Source organism: Mauremys reevesii, linkage group 18 (genome assembly GCF_016161935.1).
Source record: "Mauremys reevesii isolate NIE-2019 linkage group 18, ASM1616193v1, whole genome shotgun sequence".
Classification (NCBI taxonomy): Eukaryota; Metazoa; Chordata; order Testudines; family Geoemydidae; genus Mauremys; species Mauremys reevesii.
In genome coordinates, this window is record NC_052640.1 from 16,491,456 (window position 1) to 16,515,083 (window position 23,628).

A 23,628-nucleotide genomic window follows, 5' to 3' on the forward strand; every position below is an offset into this window, starting at 1 on the left:
CTGCCATTTTCTTGCCCATTGAGCTAGTTTTGTGAGATCCCTTTTCTAACTTTGCAGTCTGCTTTGGACTTAACTATCACAAGTAATTTTGTATTATCTATAAACTTCTACCACCTCCCTGTTTACCCCTTTCTCCAGATCATGTTTGAATATGTTGAACTGCACTGGACCCAGTATGTATGTATTTGGGGAAGAAAGGTGCCACATACATGCAGAAGAGTTATTGTTCTAGTGTTACTTGCAAATGAAAGCCTAATCCTGCAAATTGTTCCACACCGGTATATCTCTGCAACCATATGAAGCCTCACACGGCACAAGGATCTGTCTGGTTATATAGAACAACTTATAAGATCAGAGCCAACGCTGCCTTTTTTTTTCCTTCAAAGTGACCTCACTGTATGGGGAGGGATGTTTTGACTTCACAACACACAAACTGATCGAACACACCCACACACACAAAAAAAAGAAGGAAAACCATTTATAAATGTCACTGTCCAATGTCTTTTCAATTTAACTGTAATAAGATTATCTACACATATCTATAAATATCTACAAGTATCTACACTGTTTGCAGATATGACTCTTTGGTTGTCTTGACTTTTTCCTACACTGCAACTATTATGAAAACAAAACCAAAAACGTTTGTATAATCTCTGAAAGAAAAAAATAAATATAACAACTTCATTAAACAAAAGCTTTGGCACTAATCAATGTCCAGGTAACAAATAATAGTGAAAACTCTGAAACAACAGCGACAAAGCAACAGGGCATGTCAGAAAGCAGTTTCCAGCTGACTAATAATATGCACAAGTCTATTTCACATCAGCCTTTTTGAGAACAGTTATTATTGTGTAGTCAGACACTAAAAATTTCACAATTCACTGCAAAGGTCAAATAAAAACACATGGTGCTTGCACAAATCTTCACAATTGATCCAGATTTTTGTAATGGAAAAAGTTACAGAAAATATTCACATCTGCCTGTATCTCTTCTGGATAGAGCCTATTGCTGAAGACTGGATAGACATTACTATACAATCTTAACATTTGCCACCTTCACAAGGTAAGTAATCCTCTTTCAAAAAGATACCTAGAGAACACTGTGGAATTTGCAATGCAGAGGCACTAATATGGATGAATCAGAGGACATAAAATATAACCCATCTCTTTTCACAGAATTCTGTGGAGGGGGTGGGGGAGGAGGACGAGGCACTTATAAACCCACATGGTCAATTAGCGGTTAAATCCTTCTCTGAAATACAGGACTGGCTTGACAAGTGGTGGAACACCAAGCAAAAACGTAGTCTGGATATTCATAATGTGTAGCTGGAGACATATGCCAGAAGCGACATTTTGGGATGTGGACCATCTCCACAAGAAAAGCAACCTGAGGGAAGACATAAAATGTACTTTCCAGATGTAAGAAGGGGCACACAGCAAGCAGCCAGTTGCAAAATGGTCACTATAAGACTGCAGCTCTGCCAGATATAGGGCCAGCCCCTGAAAAGCATGTGGGGGGGGGGAATCCTCTAAAAGGCCAGACTGCAATAGAGAGTATTAAGAAACCAGGAAATCACCAGGCAAGGCAGTGTTGTAGGGCTGCTTTGGTGGTGTTCTCATCACCAGCCATCATGACCCCTCTGAGAATATGAAAATATGGCCCAAACTTTAGCTTTTTTTCTGGATGCTTGTAATGACCTTAATACCGATTGTTGGGAAAAATAAAAATCTGTAGCACTGTTCTTGGCCTTGGGCTACATTAGAGAAGCACAGGGCCCCAAACAAGTTGCTTGTGTATAAAGTTGCCCCCTACAACCTCATCAGTCATGAAGAGATGGGCCCTGGGAAGGACCTAGCTGGAGGTCACCTGGCAACATCAAAACATTTCCTAACTTTAAGCCCTACTTCCATCGCTAGTCCCCTGGAAAATACGGGGGGGGGGGAGGTCTAAAGCCAAGGGAGCCCCAGTCCTCCCACAGCAGTAAGTCACCACAATCCCCACGTGGGTGGATCTCACGAGGAGTAGGATCAGGCCAAGGTGCCCAGGGCCAGCTGCGGAGCACAGGACCCCGCCTCGTTCGGTGTTACCATGATTCCCGCCCAGAGCCCACATGGGCCAGGCCCTGGGCGTTGGGAAACCGAGAGTCTGCGGCTGGCTCTGCCGCGGGCGAGTCACCCCGGCCGGCCTCCGCCCCGGGAGCACGAACCATCATCAGTGCGAGGGGCCGTGAGCGTCGCTCACACGGGAGCGGGACGCGCCCCCTCCGGCTTAGTCCCCGGAGCAAAGCGAAGCGCCGCGGCCAGTCGGCGGATGCCCCGGGCCCGGCCCCGCCCGCTCTCCCCGGCGAGCCCGGGGGCGGGTGGGCAGAGCCGAGCAGCAGCCCCGCCGGGCCGGGGGCGGCGCTCGGGGCCGGGGCATACACACCATGCAGGGCGGGGCGGGGCCGGGCCGGCAGGGGGCGGGCGGGTTACCGCGGCCCGTACTCATAGCTGGGCGGCGCGCCCGCCGCGGAGTAGACGTTGGCCGCCGGCGGGCCCATGTGGTGGTGGTGGTGGTGGTAGCCGTGGCCCCGGATGCTGGGCAGGGGGTAGGGGGCGGGCCGGCTCTTCGCCCCCAGGTAGTGGTCGTAGGCCGCCGCCGCCGGGTACTTGTAGGGGTGGTGGTGCAGGGGCTCCGAGGCGGGGGGCTCCAGCCGCAGTTCGTGGTGCGGGGGGCTGGGCCGGCTCCCGGGCGGGCTGCTCAGCTGGACGAGCCCCCCCGCGCCGGGGACGGGCAGGGCCGGGCTCAGCACCCGCGACAGGAGCTGCTGGTGCGCGGGGTCGGCGTGGAGAGGGGTCCCGCTGGCCGCTTCCCGCTCGTACTCCCGTCGGCTCTCCGCAGCGTCTGCAACACAGCCCGGGACACGGAGCAGGGCAGCCGGTTAGCGCCTGGCCAGGGCCCCCCGCGCCCCCCCCCCCCGGCCACTGACCCCCCAGCACCGAGTACCCCCCCCCGGGCCACTGACACCCCAGCACCGAGCCGGGCTCCCCCCGCGGCCACTGACAGCCCAGAACCGAGCTCCCCCCCCCGGGCCACTGACAGCCCAGCACCGAGCCGGGCTCCCCCCGCGGCCACTGACAGCCCAGCACCGAGCTACCCCGCGGGCCACTGACAGCCCAGCACCAGGCCGGGCTCCCCCGCGGCCACTGACACCCCAGCACCGAGCTCCCCCCCGCGGGCCACTGACAGCCCAGCACCGAGCCGGGCCCCCCCCGCGGGCCACTGACAGCCCAGCACCGGGCCAGGGACCCCGGGCCACTGACAGCCCAGCACCGAGCCGGGTCTCCCCCCCGCACGGCCACTGACACCCCAGCACCGAGCTCCCCCGCGGGCCACTGACAGCCCAGCACCGAGCCAGGGACACCGCACCCCGGCCACTGACAGCCCAGCACCGCGCCGGGCTCCCCCCGCGGCCACTGACACCCCAGCACCGAGCTACCCCGCGGGCCACTGACAGCCCAGCACCGAGCCAGGGACACCGCCCCCCCGGCCACTGACAGCCCAGCACCGACCCAGGGACATCCCCCCCCCGGCCACTGACAGCCCAGCACCGAGCCAGGGACCCCGGGCCACTGACACCCAAGCACCGAGCCGGGTCTCCCCCCCTCCCCCGCGGCCGCTGGCACCCCGGCACCGAGTCAGCGCCCCCCCCCGGCCACTGACAGCCCAGCACCGAGCCTGCTCCCCGCCACCGGCCACTGACACCCAAGCACCGAGGCCTGCCCCACCCCCAGCCACTGACAAGAAACCACCGAGCCAGCCCCCAGCGCCCTCCCTGCGATGCGCTCCGCCCCAGCTACTGACACACCCACCGCCCCCCCGACAGCCGCTGACCCCCCCAATCACCCAGCCAGTGCCTCCGGAAGGTGGGGGAAAGGGAATCCCACAGACATTGACCCATTATCTAGCTACAGACCCCAGCGCCCTCCCTGAGCCTCCAGGGGGTTGGTTCCCCCAGACACTGACCCACCCCGTCGCTCACTCTGAGCCTTGGGAAGAGCGCTAGACAATCAGCTCTTCCTTCTCCTGGAGCTGTTCTCATGCACTGAACCCAACTTTACCCAATACGTTTCAAGCACACAGAAATTTTGCAAAAAAAAAAAAAAAAAAAAACAAAAAAACAAAAAAAAACAGGAGTACTTGTGGCACCTTAAAGACTAACAAATGTATTTAAGCATGAGCTTTCGTGAGCTACAGCTCTGTAGCTCACGAAAGCTCATGCTTAAATACATTTGTTAGTCTTTAAGGTGCCACAAGTACTCCTGGTTTTTTTGCGGATACAGACTAACACGGCTGCTACCCTGAAACCTAACAGAAATTTTGGGGATTCAGTTACCCTTAAAACAGGAGGATGGAGGGCTGCTTTTAAATCCTCTCACACAAATCCTAGTGAGAATGTGCATGCCCCATGGAAATACCCATTGCAAAAACTGCTCGTTGTAAGCATGAAACTTTTAAAACTGCCTTAAAATTAATCCCAGAATGAAAAGAGTCTCCCGTGGAATGAGTGGGAAGCAGAGCAGATCTGAATCCATGAGTGTCACAGACTTTTAGGGAGTTCAGTAGATGCACAGATTATGCTGAAGATAGGGGTACAGAACCGGAGTTATATTATTTCATATCCTCAGTAACAATATATAGCTGCAGTATTTTGCAGCAACAGTCCAAACCTCAGCAGTTACAGGAACATTGCTGTAGCATTGTAAGACTTCCATAGCATTTTCTTCCCACAGAGGGGTCAAATGGTGTCACCCTAACTCATGTTTAAAGTAGATTTGTCTGTGAGTAGCTGCACTAAGATCAGTGGGGGTAGCACAATCTGGTCTGATGAGTATTTTTTGTCCTGGACCTTTTAGTCTGCACCAGCCCCAACAATCACAAACAGGGAAGCTTAGAAAAACCTTCTCTCCCGCTCTACCCATGTGAACTTTTCCATTTAACGTCTCCACTTTAAAAAAGGAAAGCCTTCAATTCGTTTCGCTGCAAAGACTATGTTAAAAAAACCAAAAATCTAAAGGGGGGGAAGAGGGGAAAAATCCAGGGGAAAAAAAGCAATGATTTTTAAATGACGTGTTTAAACATTGTGTTCAACAGAAATCTGTGCTCCTGGGACAATACATTCTGACTGTGATAAATAGAGCTGAATTGACTGACAAGTTTGTACACGCTTGAAATTTTTGCAATTGTGTAACACTAAACAAATACAGACTTTTCTTTATTTTAATAGGCCTGGAGTGTGCTGGGAGAAAGGCCCCTGGTTGTCTTTGCAGTTGTTTACTCTGTGTAATGGAAAAAAAAAATCAATGAAAAGTTCCCAGTGTGTATGCTTAAACCATGCACTAGGTTAAATACAGCTCCTGAATATTATGGGATCTACACTGAAAACAACCAACTTGCTTTTTCAAAAGGGCAATGCATGCAAAGCATCTTTAGGATATATGTGATTGTGGGCATGTCTCCATTTGTAAACCAAACATTTTGTCAAAATGCCTGAGTGAAGGAAACTCAGAATTAGAAGCATATTAGGAAGGAGGGTGACAGATCTTATTTTAAATTGGAGGGAAAGGCCAGTGTCAAGTAGTTTAGATAGCACAGTCAGATACTACAGTGATGGGTGTTTTAGAAATACTTTAAAAAGATTAGATTAGGCCCAAGATGTATGCTTGCTTTAAAATGAAAAAAGTTAAGATTTTTTTTAAATATAATCCCAGTTATTAATAGAAATGTTTCAAATTTTTATGTCTCAAAATAATTTGGATTTAAGCATTCCTTTTCTGCCTTGTGTTAGTGTATGAAAACCCAAGTTGAAACTGACTAAATAAAAAATGAAATTCACCTGTGCAGATTTACAGCAATTATTGGTGGAAGTAAAAACAACAAACACCCAAGCAACACCCCCAACCTCTTCCCCGACCATAAAGGGTAACAGGTAAATGAAAATGTTCAGCCTCTTGATTTTGATTGATTAATAACACAGGTAAGAAGATATACAGGATATTTATATGTCCTTTATGTAAACTGAAAGTGTGTGTAAGTCTGTGAAGATGGAGGAAGATGCAGGAAGCTCACCTTTCTCAGTCCCGTTCTGATGTGCAGGGGAAGATACTGGATTCCTGGACCTGGCGAAAGCACTCATCAGAGGAAGGGCCCCTGGTCTGTGATTCCTGGGCCTAGAACAGGAAGAAAAGAGCAGCCGAGCACTGTAATTGTTTCAGTCTAAAGGGCACTGCCTACACATTAGGGAATTATATTGCTCTGACTAACATGGCCCTATTAATAACTCCAGTATGCAACTAGGACCTGATCCCACCCCACTGAAGTCAATAGGGCTACTCAGGTGCTTGAGGCTAAGCAGATGCTTAAGTTCCTTGCAGAATGGGGGCCTTAATATGGTTAGTAAAGGACAGCAGACTTACCAGTCTTCTGGATCACAGTCTCTGAATCCTTTAGCGAAGGGGTTGCTGGCAATCTTGAGTTGTGTGATCTGAAAGGAGGGGGGAGGGGGAAAGGGCTTTGAGTGGCACTTGCAGATATTTCTGATTAGAGAGTGCCTACTCCTTTAACCTGGCTTCGGGGACAAATCAACCGAGTTTCACCCAAATAGTATGTGCAGTCCTGGTTCCTCTTGGAAAATTATAGGCACCAGCAGGTTTGAGAGCTCTCTTTGCTTTGGAATACAGACATGTGGTTTCCCTCTGCTCGAAAATGCAGCATTGTATGCTATCTAATATGAGTTCAAGGCGAAGGGAGAGGCAGCCCGAGTCTGCTGCTAAAGCTGTGTAAATGCACTTGTAAGAAAATGCCACATTATATGGGTCACCACCAGAGCAGCTAAGACAAATCACTGGATAAATCATACTTATGTATTTATTTAATTCGCCAGGGAGAAGGCAGGACATTTTCTATATTTAAGCAAATCCACGGATAAAGTATGTGATTGTGAGTTTCCGGAATGGGTTGAAAAACAAACTTTAAGCCCCTCAGTGACAGTTCCAGCCTTAGAGGTCAAACTGATAGAAAGCAGGAGAGAAAGAGCAGCTGTCCTGAGCCATCAGGCAAATGCCAACTTGGGAGGGATGGGGGAGCCCCTTAAAGGCGCAGCACCCAGCTCTCAGCCCAGACGTCTTTGAATATGTGGGTTTTGGATGTTGTCCAAATAATAATCGTGGATTTTTTTTATCCGTGTAAATTTGTTTATTTTTAAAAGCTTGAAACAATTACAAAGGGTGGGATCTACACCTTTTGCTTCCTGGGAACAGGCACAATTAACTGCTAACAAAAATATAAAAATAATCAAATAATAGCTAATAAAATAAGCGGTCTAACCTTCCTACAAGACCCAAGAGCTACAAAGGGAAGGAGGACTCTGGCGTTCAGGCAGCTCTGGGAGTTAGATAATAATATTTTACCTTGCACTATTGCGAAAGATCCTTAATTTGAAACCCTAATTATAGACACGATTTGCTCCTCGGTTTATGCTAAGTGGACGTTATTTTTAAAAAACGACTGGATTTAAAGCTACCCAAAATATGTTCTATGGTTTGTGTGTTCCTAACGAACAGACCCAAGGGTGGCGAATGCAGATAAGTAAAATAGCATATTTGTCCAAATAAATTTTGAGTGACATTTCGCAGCGTGAAGGCTGTAGTTTCCCAACGAGCCCGGGTCTCGGGTTTACATAGGTAATGATGTCCCTCTGGATTTGAGGAAGTTTTCTATGGAGTTAAAATTGCAAATCTGGAGCTCACGCAGCTTCCTCGGAGTGCAACAATGTAGCTTTGGAGCAGGGCTCCCCGAGCTATCAGATTCCATGAAAAGTCAAGGAATGGCTTTAGCAGATGGATAGGAGGACATCTCCCTAGACACCTACCACAACTCGAATGGAGACTCAGAGACTGACACTTAAAAACCACAGTTCAGCTCAGCCGTCTCGTGCTCCAGACCTAGAGAAATCTTCAGCGAGGCGGCAAAGGCCCGCAGATTGTTTCAGGGAAAACAGGCAGAACTCAGTCAACGCTGTTAAACGGGTAGGCGGTGGCTCTGCTGGCCCATAAAAGCTAATTCAGGCCTGTTCCAAAGTCCAGTGAAATTGACTTCAGCGGGCTTCGGATCAAGCCCTAAATGGTTTGCAGTTCAAAGACTTATTATTTGGTCTCCTTGCTCCCTTTTCTCTGAAAGGAGGAGGAGGAGATCTCTAGCTCCTAGGCTTTGGGGCGACTATCAAATAATTTAGTACCGCAGCTTGTTGTACACATGAGAAAATTAATGCTTAAGATGGAACGTGTGTTTCTAATACAAACAGCAATTTAGCTTCTCTACAATTATAAATCACTCAGATGACTGTTTAAATAATAAAACTGTATATTGAAAAGGTTATATATTATCCTCCCAGACTAACTTGTGTTGTAGTCTGACATTTCAGATATTACATTGGTTTTGGATCCAATGATCAACCCAACGCAACGGAATGATGTCTGTGTTCCCTTTGTTATAATCACATCTTTGTTATTCATGTTTTATTTGGTTTCTCACTGAATGCTTAGTCATTTCTACTGGATCACACAGACATATTTTCCCCTCTTCCCCTTAACTAAAGTCTATAGCATAGTAATATACTTGCTAAGAAGATTTTCCCTCAAACTCTTCTTATGCTTTATTATACACGGTAATATGAGATATACAACAATTCTCTGGAGAACATAACAAGGGGGATCCGTCTAGCAATCCCTGTTTCAGTCAGTGCCTGTGACCCCGAAGGGCTCTTGCTTCACAGTTGCTATAGACTTAACATATTTTTTTCTTACAGAATCCGAAATGCACATTTGCAATGCTGCCGGGGGGAGGGGAGAGAGAGTGCGTGTGCGCCTTTTTAACAAGCTCTAATTATTCTAATCGAGATAGACAGCAAAACAAACAAACAAACTCAATATGTCTCTTCACGTGCGTGTTTTAATCAATATGATGAAAAAAGTGCTTAAACCCAGAGCATCTGGCAGCTCTCTGATTAGAAACGGAATCTGAGTTTTGCAGATCTGGCATGACTACTTTTTTTTTTTTTTTTTTTTTTTTGCATTGAGTTGCTTGAAAACCTTATTTAGAAAATCATGCGATCTTTTTTTAAATTAAAGAGAGAGTGTTGAAAGGCGATTGCATTTACCCAGTTCCAAGAAGCTAAAGACCCAGTCTATTTATTTGTGTACCAACAAAGTTTCCATTGGCCGGGTATTACCTTTTAAGCATTGACTGCTCTGAATTAATACCCCCGCCCCTCCTTCCCGGATCTCCATCCATCAAGGGGAAGGTTTTGATAAATGAAGTATCGGAGGGTTTGTGTCTCAGTAATGAACTCCAGATCCTCACCCTGTGATTCTGATAGGCGGTCACGGCGGTGAAGCGGGTCTCCTCGAACACAAACGTTTTAAAGTTCTCCTCCGCATACTTCTCGCTGTCTTTCCTGGGGTCCACGTAGACCACATGAAAACGGGGCTGGTATCTGTGCATGGAGTTCAAAATGATCTGAATGATAAAACGAGCAAGGAGATCATAATTGATTCATTCTACACCAGGCCGAGCGCTGAGAGGAGAGCACCGCGCTATGGGTATTGCACCCCTCCCTGCACAGTGTCAGGCTGGCAGCCTGGAAATGGGCTCCTGGGGGTGGGGGGTGTCAGAGAAACAGCAGGGTTGCAGCTCCTCTGAGGCTACGTCGGTGCATAGTATTGATTCGGGTTAATGAAGGATTGATTCTTGCTATGCAGTGAAACGCTCCGCACAAGCACTGCAGAAGGGGGCTCCCGTCTGAGCGGGATTCCCCAGGGAGCCTGCCCCCTTTGAAGAGCTGACCTCACTGGGGGAAGTTTGCAGGGAACAGAGAGGAGCTGCTACAAGCCCATAGGATCCGCTATTCACTATAAAGAAAAGGGGGGAGGGGAGGATGTACCTGAGCTACTGGGGAGCACTGAACTGAATGGAAATAGGCGGGAAATCTTGGGACATACCCAATATATGGAACAGGAATGGGAGGATCAAAATGGCTTTCAAAAGAGAACAACGTTTAGTTAACTCTGGGCTCCAGCCTGTTTTCCTTAAACACTCCTTGTTCCCAATGCAGTCAGTGCCCATCTCTCTGAAGCCAGTGGAAGTGGTGGGGATGCAAGGAATGAGGGACTCGGGCCCTCAGGGAAAAGTTCAAAGCTAAACTTAAAGTGTCCTATGCCTCCTCCCCCTGGGCCCGATCCAACCCCTGGAGTCAGCATTGGGGCTGGCAGCAGATATGACATTTGGGGTGTTTCCAGTCAGAATGAGCAGTTACTGAAAGGACCCGATCCACCATTGCCAGATCCTTGCTAGATCGTTCAGGCATTTTGACACCAGGTTTTATTCTAGTTAAACGTGTGCCCTGGGGGTTTCCTTTTCGTGTGTTCAAGAAAATCCATGTGCTGAAGATTTCACGTGCCATTCTCCTCCCCTTTCAGTGCCCCCGATTGGTTCCCCTCCCTAACACTTACGTGCCCGTTGTCATCCAATAAATTGTTGGTCAGCTTCAGTTTATCGAAGGATACTATTTGTTTCATCCACTGGGCTCCTTTAGCAGGAGAGTCGGGGTGATAGTGAACTCTCCCTGGGGTAGCAGGGTCAGCTTTGCCAGCCACCAGCCAGGAGGAGCTGTGGAAGGCATATCTGCAAAGGAGAGGCAAAGCTCTGTCAATGGCACTCGTGATCCAGTTGGTTAAACATGTGCCTGGTAACCCACAGTTTAATCGGAGTTCTGCTCTGGACTAGCCACGTAGGCGAAGTCCTTACAAAAACTCCAGGGTTCTCTCAAGTCTTTCCCCATCTACACCATGGGAGGAGAACACATGTGGGCTGATCCTGTTCTTAGCCAAGTCACTGGTAAAATTCCACTGATTTCAATGGTGCAGAATCAGGTCTAGTTAGCTAAGGCCAGATGCTAACACTCCTCCTCACGTGAGCAGTCCCATTCAAGTCAACGGAACCACTGGCTACTCAGCCTGAGTAGCTATATCAGCATTTAGACTCTAAGATTTGAGTTAAGTATTATTTTTGTCGGTGGATTCCCTATAAAAGCCTCTGGGCTGCTCTGGGAAGGGAAACTCTAGTTTTTACACAATTAAATCTAGCTGGAAAGCTAGCGGAACAGAAGGAGAGCGCTTCCCCACTAATGAACGTGGCCTCTCCTTCCCAGAAAGCCAGCGGTAAAACGCCAGACTTGTTGACAAACAAAAGGTTTTCCTAAGCTCTCTGGTGGAATTCGCAAAAAGGAAAATCTGCGCGACAGGGAAAAATTATAGCTACCTGCACATATTTGGGAAGGAAGCCAGAAATGCTACCGAATAAATACAATTTAAAAAGTGAAAGGGCACCCTTTCCACAGTAATGTTCTGGCTTTAAGTTAAAAGTGGACATTTATGTGCAGTTTAATAGCGGCTCCAGAGTTTAGCAGTCTTGCTACAGTCTTTCAAAGTCCATATTCAACGGTAACACTAAAAGCAGAGAGAGAGCAATCTTCTATGCACGTGTTTACTTTAAAAGCCAGTGTATGCACAGGGGGAATTATACACCATTGGAGTTGAGCAGAAACATTACTTTTTTAAAAAAGATATTCTCAATTGGATGTTACACATCCCATTTCCCCTGACAAGCAAACATTTCTGTAGCGCCTTGAGAATTTGGATATCTGTCTAAATATTTATATATTCGACGCTGAGATTCATATGCACACTGGCTTTTAGGCGTCCTGATCTGACGCGAATTGGATAATGAGCCTTTCACTGTCTTCAAATTAAAGGTGTTACAAATCAAACCGCATCATTGATTTGTGAGCCGCCTATTTCCCAGGTCGCCTTCCTATGCGCTCACTGAAAACAGAGAAAGAATTTGGAGAAATATGCGGTTGGCTTTGTTGGTGATTTTCCAAAGTGGCCTCAGGCTAGGACAATACAAGCTCTTTTCAGTGAAACAGAAAGAAAACTAGTCTCGGAGGTTAGCGCGCACACAGAGCAATACCCATTCCCTTGCTGTCCACAATCACCCCCCCAAAGCAAAAGCCTGTGGGGTTATTTAATACGAGGTGAAAAATGAAATGTGATTCTTAAAAGGAGGTCTCTCCGGCGTGGAATCTCCAAGAACATTGGTAAATAGCGAATTCTACAAACACTTTTCCTCCTAAAATCGCTGGGCTATAGTTATTGTGCTGAGAACGCAATTTTACAGGCAGCAATTACCTTGTTTTAGAAGATTGACATTTCTCCCTGCAGATGCAGTTTATTAAACTAATTTTAATGTTTTTTTTAATATGAGAATTTGGGGTGAGTTGTTTTTTTCCCCCCAGAGATAAGTAAGAGGCTCATAGTCATGGATTAAAGGGATTTTTTTTTACCCACTAATATCTATGTTTTGACTGTGTGTGTACCTGTAGAATATCCTGTTAGGATGAGGGAATATTTTACTTTAAAATATGTTAGGCCGAATTCTGCTCTCAGTTATACCGACGTAAATTCGAAATCACTCCTAAACTCAATGGAGTGATATGGAATTTACAGCGAATCACACCGAATCTGGCTGGCTGCTCCCAGGGCTAACTACAAAAAGAGGTGGCACCTTTATATTACAGCCCAGATATTGTATTTTAAAACAACCTCCCCACCACCACCACGTGTGGTATTTGGAGAAATCTTTCCTTGCAGTGAGGAAGCCGCAACGGATTCAAAACAACAAATCGAGTCCACTAGACTTTTAACTTCAGCCCAGACTTAAAGCACATCGAGATTCAAACTAACTGTCCCCGTGATAGAGAAGAATGCGTCTATCATTCGAGTCCTGGGGCTAATTAGGTGATGTCATAGACCCTGGACATTTGAAAGCCAGGTCAAAAGGGGAGCTGGAGGGCAGGGGAGTAGTGTGAATCCATTGCTGGGACAGGAGATATAGATTTAATGGCAGAAGCCAACCTAGACCCAATCTATTTTTTTTAAATACATATTTAACCTTTTTCTGCAAGAATTACTCAGGCTGTCGTGCATGAACTCTAAGCACTCGTGTAGCTGTAACCAAGCCTAATTTATGAGCTGTATGAAATATTAGGAGTAATTTTAAACCCCAGGTTCAAATACGTTTCAATTAAAAAATTCTCTCACTCAGCATCTTGCGCGGAGTAGCCGGTCACTGGGGTGCGTTTCACACCGGAGAGCTGCCGGGGTTAAGAACAAGGCAGGGAGGGGAGGGGGAATCGTGTTAGCGTTTCTGTTCTCCCTCCCTTCGCCATTCAAAAGCAGGGCCGAGCCGGATCCAAAGCCCACTGAAGTCAGTGGAAAGGCTCCGACTCGCTGTTTTGGGCACTGAATCGGGGAAATATCATTTCCATGTGTCTCTTCCCCTCGGTTCCCCATCGCAGTCCCGGCTAGGGGACTCAAGGAAACGCTTATTCTACTTGCCGATATCTTTTGTCGTCCACGGGTACAAAATCCATTAACAACATGTAATCAGCCATGGGGTCCATTCCAAAGATCTTCACCTGGAAGGTAGGGAACATGCGCCTGGGGCAGGAGAGAAAAAACACAAGGCGTGTGTCAGAACAACCGCCAGCTCCTCGCCTGCAGCGACCGGGGACTCGCATCTGGTCACATTTCACTCCGTTCTCTCTGCATGGGGATAGTGTCTCTCTTGCAGCTAAAACCCGTTCCTCCTTTCTGGCTGCAGATCGAAGGACCGAGCCCAGAATAGGTGAGGCACGAGGGTGAGTTAGAAACACTGTATTCATCCCTGGAGCCGGGGGAGCTGGAGGACTTGACAGATTAAAGGTTTACACTATTGTGGACTAGAATCAGATCGCGGGGACGCTGAAAATGCAACAGATAATGGGAGTGGGGGGTTCCACTGAACAGACATAGGGCCCAAACCTGAACGCCTTCCCCGAACAGACCCCCCAAGATCAGCCCCTAGCGCATGCATGAAGTTAAGTTAGCCCAGTATTTTTACACTGATGTCAAATTGCCTTCTAGGAACCGGTCAAACTTTCCTATTTAAAGAAGTCGCCGAAGGACATGAAAGAGCTGGGAACCGCTGAGAAATTAGCTTCAGTTCAAAATACCTCTATGGGTTAGCGAGTCTAGATGAAGCTAACACAGGGCTCCTGTGTTTTAATAACGAGCTGTTATTCCTGGGGGGCGGGGGAGGCTTAGAGATGCGCCAGGCTGGCGGACAATCCGAGCGTCTCTCTAGAAAGCTGCAGCTCTTGGTGGCGCTGTCTGTGTCTCCCCCCCCACCCCCATTTCAATAGTGTGTGAGCGAGGGGGGTTACTTTCCCTGCCATTTGGCAACGTCCCCCCACCCCGCGAGCTGTTTGCACAAGGTTGAAACCTCGTTAGTTTCAAGAGTCTCTTGCAGGGTTGTGCACAAATGCCTGATAGTTCCCCGGGGCTGGCTGGGGGGGGGGGGAAGGGGGCTTTATAAAGGAGCTCCCGGGGGAAATCTGTCCGTGAACTCGCACATAAAACGTTGGCTAAACAGTCAAGTTTGATTTCTGTGATTATACATACAGCTCTAAACCCTGTGAACAATCACCTAGAAAGCAGAATGTCACTAGGACTGGAGAGTGGCGATCTTTTTCAATTCCCTTTCGGGGTCTTTCAGACATATCTCCACAGCTCATGCTCGCTTTCCAAAAAAAAACAAACCAAAACACAACAAACACACACACAAAGAAAAACAAGCCAACCCAAAACCAACACCGACACCCACACAATAAAACAGACGAAATCTGTGCGGGTAAATAGCAAGAGAGGAGACCCCCCCAGACTCACACACACCGTCCAACTGATCCTAGCGCATCTCTCCTATTAACTCCCAGCCGAATAGCACCGATCTAAAGAACTGCTGCGTTTGTGGGGTCTGAACACGCGTCCGAGCCGCTCACACACTGCAGGGAACGGAGAGGTTCCAGTTTTGCTGCTTCTCTCTCAAACCCTCCAGGAATTTCTACCTTTTCACACCCACTTTGCTCGGCTCCCTGAGGTTAAAGCAGGAGTGAAGTGTGTGTGTGTGTGTGTGTGTGTGTGTGTGAGAGAGAGAGTGCGCGCTGCGAGCTCTGTATCCCTGTCTCCTCTCCGGGACTAGCTGGACTGGGACTGTCGCCTCCACAATGGCAAAGGAAGACCCGTGAAATACGCCCAGAAACCCTTTGGGCTCATTTACTTTCTCGCCAGGCTAGTGGGGTAGGCGAGTTTCCAAGTGTCATTTCTGACATTCCATCCCCGCTGTACCGAACACACACGCTCCAGGCCAATGGGGCTGGGTGTGTGTCTGTCCTGGGGGGTTTCAGAGCGTTCCCCCAACTCCCTACATTTCCTGACGCGATAGTCACTCGGTTCCCACAACGGCGCCTTCTCCTCGCACTCGCCCAGTGCGCACGGCCTGGGGGACAGACGCTCCTTTCCAGCGCCGAAGGGGCGCAAGGCCACCAGCGCTCCGCTCATTTTGCAGCCGACTGACCAAATTTGGTCTCGGCATCTTTACGCTTTCCAGCGAGGCGTGCGCTCCGCGGCACTGTCCCCAAGCCGGGCAAGCGAGCATGGGGCAGCTCCCCTCCCGGGCAGGCTACCGAGAAAAGCGGAGAGGGGCTTTTGTGGGTCTCTCGTCCGCATTTCTCTCTCTTGACTTACAGCAGGAAGGGGCTCGTTCTGCTTTGGCACCTTGACCCGCACACACAAAACCACCCAGCAATGCGTTTGGAGGCCAGAATTCGCCAAAGGCTGCGAGGTAAAGGTGAACTCAGACGAGCTAGTGCAATGGAATATCAACCCCCCCACCCCACCCTAGTACGGAACAAATGCGCCAAGTGCCTTTGTTCCGTTTAGAGCCAGTGCTGAGGGCTGGGGGGCTGTTTACCCCAAAGCTCTGGTCTGCTTCTCCTTCTGTGGTAGGTTTGCTTGTTTTGCAAGGCGAGCAACCAGCGTGTGGGGTACTGCAGAAACCCACCCGCCTTTAAATGTATCCACACTGAAGCTCCAGGGAAAAAGTAAAAATCTACATTTAGCAAGGAGGGTGACTAAGAAACCGAGCCCGCTTCCCTTGACTTCATTGGAACGCGGTTATTTCTATTACATTTTTTTTTTATCTCCAGTAAATTTTAGCCCGGTTCCAAACCCATAAATTCCCGGAGTTTTTGTAACAACAACAATTACTGCTGCTTATTGTAAACAGCCTAAAACGACACAAGCCTCCATGAAAACACAGGGCGCTCCAGAAACCAACGGGAGGTAGCAAGCTAGTTAAGAAGCCAATTGTGACGCTTTTGGTTGTTAAAGTTATCCCAGCTCCCGAGGAAAGCATAATATTGTCAGACGTTACTGGCTTTGTTTTAGCAAAGCAACACGGACATTTAAACCGCCCTCTAGTTAAAAGATTTAAACCCTTATTAACCTTAACTCCGGTGTTTCTTTTTTTAAAATGAAGCTTTAAACAAACAATTTAGCTTGATAAACCCCAGCTAAAAAAACACCGAAGGCCAACACAAGCAACCGTGAAAAGAAATGAGCCCATTAACAGGGCGCAGTAGGGCTACCTGGAAGCAGCAATCTGCCTGTCAGATCTGTTTGCGTGTTTTATTTTACCACCAGTTTTACATCCCTTGCTCGGTCAATTAACCCGTTCGTCATTTAAACCCACTCTTCGTTTTAATATCAGCTCCGCACCTGGACAGTTATTTCACAGAGTCTCCTGTACAGTCCTTGCCGAGTTATTTATAATACCGCAGTTCGGATTTCTCCCTCTGTCTCACCCACCCCTCGCTCGTCTGTAAAATCAAAAGGACGCTTCAGAGCTAAAAAAAAAAATCCTCTTTTCCCGAAAGGCTCAGCTGGTAGCTAAAATGGCCTTTTCCGTTCAAAAAATTAAAGCGAGAGAGACTCGGATGCGATTTGTATTCAGTGACGGCGGGTCATGGTGACACTAAAAGCATTAGGGGAAATAAAAGGAACAATCCTGAGCAACATAGTAGCGGCTGCAACCCGGAGGGAAGAAATCTCCCGTCGGAAGGGCTAGTCAAACCCAGAGCCCCACCGCGAAGCCTAGGAAGGAGACTATACTCCGTATAAGGCCTGGCGCTGAAGGTACAGGGCTGGCCTGAGAAATGCTTTGTCTACATGAGAACAAGCACGCGGGGGTCTGATTTTCGGATTCTCCCCACCAACCCCCGCACTGCAACCGGACCAAAGCGGTGACACGAGCCTGAGCGCTACCAAGCTCCTGCACCCGGGTTTGGAAAACTGATTTTTTCCCCCTCTCCCCGCCATAACCCTTAAAATCAACAGAGGCATCTGGCCTGTCTCTGGGCTAGAAAGCAACAGCCTGGCCTGTGGGCTTTAGAGATGCTGAAATCTTTGCCTGGTGTATTGCTCACAACAGACAACAGCTCGAAGGACACGGGGTATGATGGCTGGATTCCGCAGCCTTTTAAAGGTGAAGTTACAGGGGGTGCCATTTGCTAACCTGCTCATCAAGGTATTGCTACGTGATAGGATCCACAACATCAGTAACGACCGGGGGAAGTCACTCAACAGAATACAAGCCACAAGTACAAACTCCCATGGCTAAAGTCAAGCCAAGCGGGTCTTTGTTACCGCTTGAAGAGCGGAGAGCGCGTCAAAAGGCCGCACAGAAAGAGTGACACGACAAGGTGTTTGCAGACACGGCCCCAGCGGGCAAAGATTTTAGGAAGTCTTGCAAGAGACCACATCGCAGTGAACCCTCTTTATTCTCTCTCTCAAATGCTCTAAGAAAACGAGGAGCTCACAGCAGCTCAATACCAACGCAACGCAGGGTCAGTTTAGCTATTTCACTCGAGATCACAATCCGATGGTGTCTAATTAACAGACAGGGTCATAATCCTGCCCCCCGACCAGGGTAGCTGTTGAATTAGCCGTAGCATAGAGCTTTCCCTTTTAAACACGATAAAACGTTCGCTTCCTTTGTTCATTTCGACGACGAAGCTTTATGCTAACTGGGTGTGCTGCCTTCTTGGGTTTACACGGATGGGTTCGATCCGGCTTTGCTCAAACTGGTAAACTACCCACTGAAATGGCTGGGAGATTTACGGGAGAAAAGGATGCTGGATGGGGCCCCATAATTACTATTCTCAGTGCTGGTAATTTGTGGATTCCAGAGAAGGAAATGTGGAAAGTACTGGGAGGTGAAAAGGAGCTGCTGTGGCTTCTTATCTGTAATCTCTTCACGCGTGCTCTAAAACATCCGAGCGGGGATCCATTTCTGCCCCAGAAATACGTTTGACCAGAGGTGGGTGTTAAACGGATCCTGCTAATCTTGTTCGTAAAGAACAGTGTCCTCTGCAAATAAATCTGATTTTAAATCTGGCGTTTGAGTGTCAAAGGCAATGTTAATGGTACTAACTCTGTTGTAGTACGGTAATCAGTCTTCGACGTGTTACATAACTCCCCCCCCACACACACAAACACAACTTTCCTATTCGAATCCGTGCTGGGGAGTTGTGTACATTGTAATGCACTGCTGTTAACTCGGGTATCTGTACGGACTTTCACAGAACATCCAAACCCTTCGCTCCACAAGAAAATTGCCGATTCTGCTCTCAAAGCAGCGCGGGGCTCGAATGACTTTGTTGGGGGCTAGCGAGCTGATTACCCCGACAGAGGGGATTGTTTAAAACAGTCTGTTTTCTTCTGTCTTTGCTCGCTAACATTTCACAATGTTAAATGTGACGGGAGCCTCACATTGCTCTTAAACGCAGCACTAAAGTGTACGAGGCATGAGTCAGACCGAAAAACAACAGCGGCTCACTGGGTCGGGATCTAACCCCGCAGCCCTCGGCAGAAAGGGCCGGAGCAGGGCCCCCGCACAGCGAGGAGCAGCCCACGGGGCGCTCTCGGTTATTTCGTTGTCACACCGGGACATTTCCCGCTGGCGGGATTATAAACGTTACGATGCTTTAAGCGCGCAGTAAAAACGTATTTTCCTGCGCTCGTAAAACCGATCACAAACAAAAAGCCGAGGGGGCCCTAGGGTAGCGAATTGGGTGGAAGCGGGGTTCGCTGGGCTGACAACTCAGTGCAGGGCTGAGCGGGGCACCGGGAGAGGGACCCTTGGGGGGCACCCCTAGGATTGCGGGCTCTGGGGCGCTGCGGGCGTGCGGAGGGGCCGTGAAATGGCTTCCACACACACACACCCCAGCACGAACCTGCGGTTTAAAGCTCGCCCTGGCTGAAAACTCCCTCCCTGGGCCTGCCGCAGCCCCTGCGAGCGGGAAAGCGCCACTGACCTGCCGGCCTTGGTGACGATCATCTCGGTGCCCAGCTGGTTGAACTCGTCCCACAGCGCCTTCATCTCCAGCTGCACGCTCACGTTGGCCACCTTGGGGTTCTTCTTGACGGGCGCTTTGGCCGCCGGCGCGGCGGAGCAGCCCGAAGCAGCCGCCCCGCCGCCACCGCCGCTCTCGGCTGGCTCCGGGCCGGGCGGCGGCGGGTTGGGGCCCGAACCCGGGCCGCCCCCGAACGGGTAGCCGTGCTGGTGCGGGTGCTGCTGGGCCGAGCAGGGCTCGTAGTGCGGCGGCTCGGGCTGCCCGTAGGGGTCCCCCGGGGAAGGGGAGAGGTGGTAGCCGCCGGAGGCGTTCAGGGTGCTCAGGCTGTTGGCCGTGAAAGCTGCAACATCGCAAAAATGGGACAGCTGGGTGAGCCAGGGGCTGGAGATGGCTGAAATCATTCCAAAAACAGGCGGTCAGGGCTCGGCTCCGGCTCCCCGCTCCCCCTGCTCTGCGCGCCCGCCGCCGCCGCGCCCGCGTCTTCACTGCGCTCCCCGGGGTGCCCTCCCTCGCCCCAGCCCCGCCTCCCCCCTTTGGGAGCTGCTCGGCTCCCCCGGGCGGGCGGGCTGAGCTCGCGCTGCCAGGAGCCGAGGCGCTGCAGAGGCCGGCTTATCTCTGCAGAGGGCCTCCCCTCGCCGCAGAACCGGTTCTCATTTCTATTTAGATAAGGCGCTGCAGGTAATGGGCCTTTCCTCGCCTAGGGACTGGAGCCCTGACGAGTTGATTGACAGAGGAGTGCGCCTTTTTAATAGCCCGCCTGACACCCATTTTTCACTCCCGAGCCAAAAAAAAAAAAATAGGCATCGCCCACAGGACCCTCCACTAATAAACAATCTACACGCGCACCGTGCAGGCAGAGCTCCATCCCCCAGCAAACAGGCATTGGAATCAAGCAAACTGCCTGCACAACAACCGCCTAGTCCCCGGGAAGCGCTGGAATTTGTGTTCTACAGTTGGGAATACAATATTATTTGCTTTGCATAAGCTGCAGGACTGAAATATTCCTGGCCACACTCTCTAGCCTCTCTGGATGTTTGTTTTCTTAGATTATTATCCTCCCTTAGCCCCTCCCCCATATATTTGAGAAGGATTTTTTTAAAAAGCCCAATCAACTTTTGAAAAAGCGAGAGAATTCCTAGAGGATGCGTCAATAGTCTGCAAATCGGTGATTTTTAGCCCTGTCTCATTTGCCGATCCCTACAAAATTTAGAATGGATCTGCAGACCCCTTTGGGCATCTTAGACATCGTCTGAGGACCCTCCAGGGGTCTGCGGAATACAGGTTGAAAGCCACGACTCTCGAGGGATATGGGTAAAACTAACAGAATGGTCACTGATCGCGGTAACAGAATGATAAGATACCGAGAGAGAGTTTTGTGTTTACAATAAAGTGGGGGAGGAAATAGAATCATTTAGAGAGACGAGGGTGACCAGATCTTTCTAAAGAGCTTTGACCCGAGCACAGGATTGTTTTAATTGCGGGTTTAGGACGTTAACAAACCGCTCTTCGGGTTCCAAGTTGTGCTGTCTGATTAAATCTCTTCGCAGTCAAAACGTCATTAAAAACAACACCGCTCTTTGATAAGCCTTCCTAGGCCTCTGCCATTTCCACCTCGTTTTGTCTCGGGAATACTGTCTTTTTTCCTGACGTTGTTAATATTATTTACTCACTACAGCTCAGGGCTGGTCTCTTAAGTAGCCAGGAGTTGCTATAACCATTTTTATTTCCGTTTACCGACTGCAATTGTTATTATTATTATTTAGTATTTTGACGCTTTGACGCAGCCATGGCAGGGAAATCGGCTGCAAAATACACATTCCCCCATTTACATTCAAAAACAAAACCCCGGCACAACTGCTCACAGGTAATTCCCCTAAAATCCTGCATCCCCCGGATTTGCTCCACCCGCTTTTTTTTTTTAATATGCATTTCCCCTCGCGCTCCAGCGGGGCTTTGACTTCTCAGCTCCCGGGCTCTGATCTGCAACTGCCCCAGCCCCAAGGTGAACGAAGCTCAGGTCCGGGCTGCACTTACCTTCCATGTCTCTGGTGACGGTGCTGAAATGCATCCTCTGCGGGTGGGAGCCGGGGCTGAAGTGCTTGCTAAGGCCACAGCTGGGCTCCTCCAGCGCTTCCTTCCCTGCGTGCTCGGCGGCGACTGAAATCAGAGAGGCGATACTGAAAGCATTTGCCTTGGGAGACAGAGGGCTGTTCTCGTCCATAGAGGAGACCGATGCAGCAGCCTCCCCCACCCCCTGGCCTCGCCAAACGCTCCCCCCGCTACCACACCATCCAGCCAGGCACCACGCGCCGCCAAGATCGAAGCAGGGGCCGCAGGAGGACGCCGGAGAGGAAGTTTGCAGGGCGCCTCCCCCCGCCAGTCTGCGCTCCAGATCCCTTCGGCGTCTGCAGAGCAGGCGGATCGGGCCCCGCCAGGCGCGGCTCCCGGGCGAAAGCGGCCGGTCCCGCAGCGTCTTCCCCCGGGTGATTTCTCGCCGCTCTTCCTGCCCCTCCCGCTCGCAGCAGGGAAAGTGGCTCCCTTCAAGGCGCGCGGCCCCGCTCCGGGGGCGGCTGATGTCACATTGAAAGCCTGGCGCGTTCGCCTGCAGCGGCCGGGGGGAGCTGGAGCCGCCGCCGCCGCCGCTGCCCAGAGTCTGTCCAAAGGCTCGGGCGGTTTCCGCGCCTCCTGGGCACAGGCAGGGAACCGCCGCCGCGCGCACGCCGCGGGGGTGGGGTCGGGGCAGGTTGTATTTAAATGGCCCCCTGTCAATCACGGCGCCCAGGCTGCAGGGAGCCGGGGAAGGGAGGGGGGGGGGAGAAAAGCGGCACGTCACTGCGGATGTCCGGTCGAGCTAAATAGTCAGTGCCCCCCCCAGCCCCCGCCTCCTCCAGTCAGGGGGAGCCGTGACACTCTGCCGGTGGCTGGACGCCGCTCCCCCCAGAAGCAGGACAGTGACCGTTCTGCAGCCCTTCCTTCGGCAGCAGGCCAGCCAGGCTGCGAGGGGTTCTGCTCGGGATGGAAAACCAGGCTCATGGTGCATTGATTGTTATTACCCGCGGCGCTTCCTCGGGCAGACTCCAGCCAGGACGTTCAGCATTTTGCTCGTGTCACAATGAATTCGTAAATAACAATAATTAATAAATCAACCGATCATAATGATCAGCAGCATTGTCATGGGCCGGGCCGCAAAGACAAACCAACCCTGTGTGTCCTATCAAGCTGTATGTGTGGTACAGATTATTATTATTATTATTATTCTAGCAGAGAATCATCGCCTTGGTTGGTGTTTTTATTTCCATTTAAAGCTATTTTCCTCCCTGCTGAATCAGAAAAAAAGTGTGACTGTGGTTTGTTCTTTAACATACAGTCTGTTGATTTAAAGATTTGACGGAGACGTACTTAGAAAGTTTGCAAAAATGTCTGTGTGAACCGGCTTCGTATTGTATCATGGTATAGTTCAGCTTGATTAACAAAAAAATAACCGCCTTTCAGGGAAAAAACCCGTACTTAGAACAGGACTTTACAGACAGGTGTTCCATAATATACTGTTTTCAGATTATATTCAGATTATTAATCTAGATCGCTAGATATATAAATCTGCTTAATTGGCAGTCACGTGCAAAGTTATCCTTGAAAGGGTTTCACCTTTATCAAATGCAACGTTGTAAGGCCAAGCAGGGAAACAGTATCGCCTTTCATTGCTATAACAGACCCAGCATATGTGCAATGCGATACTCACTCCAACCATATCAGCCCATAGGATAACCCAAGGCAAACACAGCTTGGTTAGCAGTCTCTCCTCCTCTGCATCAAAAAGGCTGAGGCATTGGACCCGAAAGAGTCAAAAACTGCACCTCTGGCTGCAAATTGAGGAACACAGCCGAAGTCCTGCCAAGTTGCTTCCAGGTGTGTGTCCAACGTGAAACCCATGGAAGTCACAAAGCGTTGGGGAATGTTCTCAGAAACAAGCCAGCAGTGTCGCTGGAAGAGCCAGTAGGGAACGCAGTTCTGATTGCATAACGCCATCAATGCAAAGGTGGTGCACTGGGTTTCTATATAATTGCCCTGTACATAGCCTGAGGGGTCGAGTCTCATACTGAAATCTTATTATCTTTGGATGCGGTAAAATATGTGCAGAGAGAAGTTCCAGAATCCTGTTACATATTTGACCTGTGGTTTTCAGCTTAAGGCTTTACATTATATTATGTTAGATATTATTGTACATTGTTATTTCAGTCAGC

The 23,628-nt window shown here is 49.7% G+C and overlaps 1 protein-coding gene across 6 annotated transcripts; it reads right to left on the reverse strand.

Moving 5' to 3' along the window:
* Window positions 1-462: 462 nt before the first annotated feature.
* On the reverse strand, window positions 463-22,109 carry TBX1 (T-box transcription factor 1). 6 transcript variants are annotated; one of them, XM_039505831.1, is made up of 9 exons: window positions 21,676-22,109; window positions 21,422-21,544; window positions 19,349-19,778; window positions 13,494-13,595; window positions 10,548-10,719; window positions 9,400-9,555; window positions 6,456-6,523; window positions 6,109-6,209; window positions 463-2,883 (listed from the first exon to the last, which is right to left on the reverse strand). In XM_039505831.1, exons 2-9 carry the CDS (start codon window positions 21,453-21,455, stop codon window positions 2,468-2,470), a joined length of 1,479 nt encoding a protein of 492 aa, XP_039361765.1. In that variant the 5' UTR covers window positions 21,456-21,544; window positions 21,676-22,109; the 3' UTR covers window positions 463-2,467. The 6 variants fall into 6 exon arrangements, with proteins under 6 accessions (XP_039361765.1, XP_039361767.1, XP_039361764.1 ...); XM_039505833.1 differs by having other exon boundaries at window positions 19,349-19,727; window positions 21,676-22,106; XM_039505830.1 differs by lacking the exon at window positions 21,676-22,109 and having other exon boundaries at window positions 19,349-19,727; window positions 21,422-21,669.
* Window positions 22,110-23,628: the final 1,519 nt, after the last annotated feature.

Bases quoted from the DNA above. Each gene is read 5' to 3' on its own strand.
- TBX1 (XM_039505829.1), bottom strand. From the start codon at position 21,608: ATGGACGAGAACAGCCCTCTGTCTCCCAAGGCAAATGCTTTCAGTATC. The intron at 10,720-13,493 runs GCAAGTAGAATA...TCTCCTTTGCAG, and splicing joins GTGGACGACAAAAGATATCG to ATATGCCTTCCACAGCTCCT. The intron at 2,884-6,108 runs GTGAGCTTCCTG...GCTGTGTTGCAG, and splicing joins TCAGAACGGGACTGAGAAAG to ACGCTGCGGAGAGCCGACGG.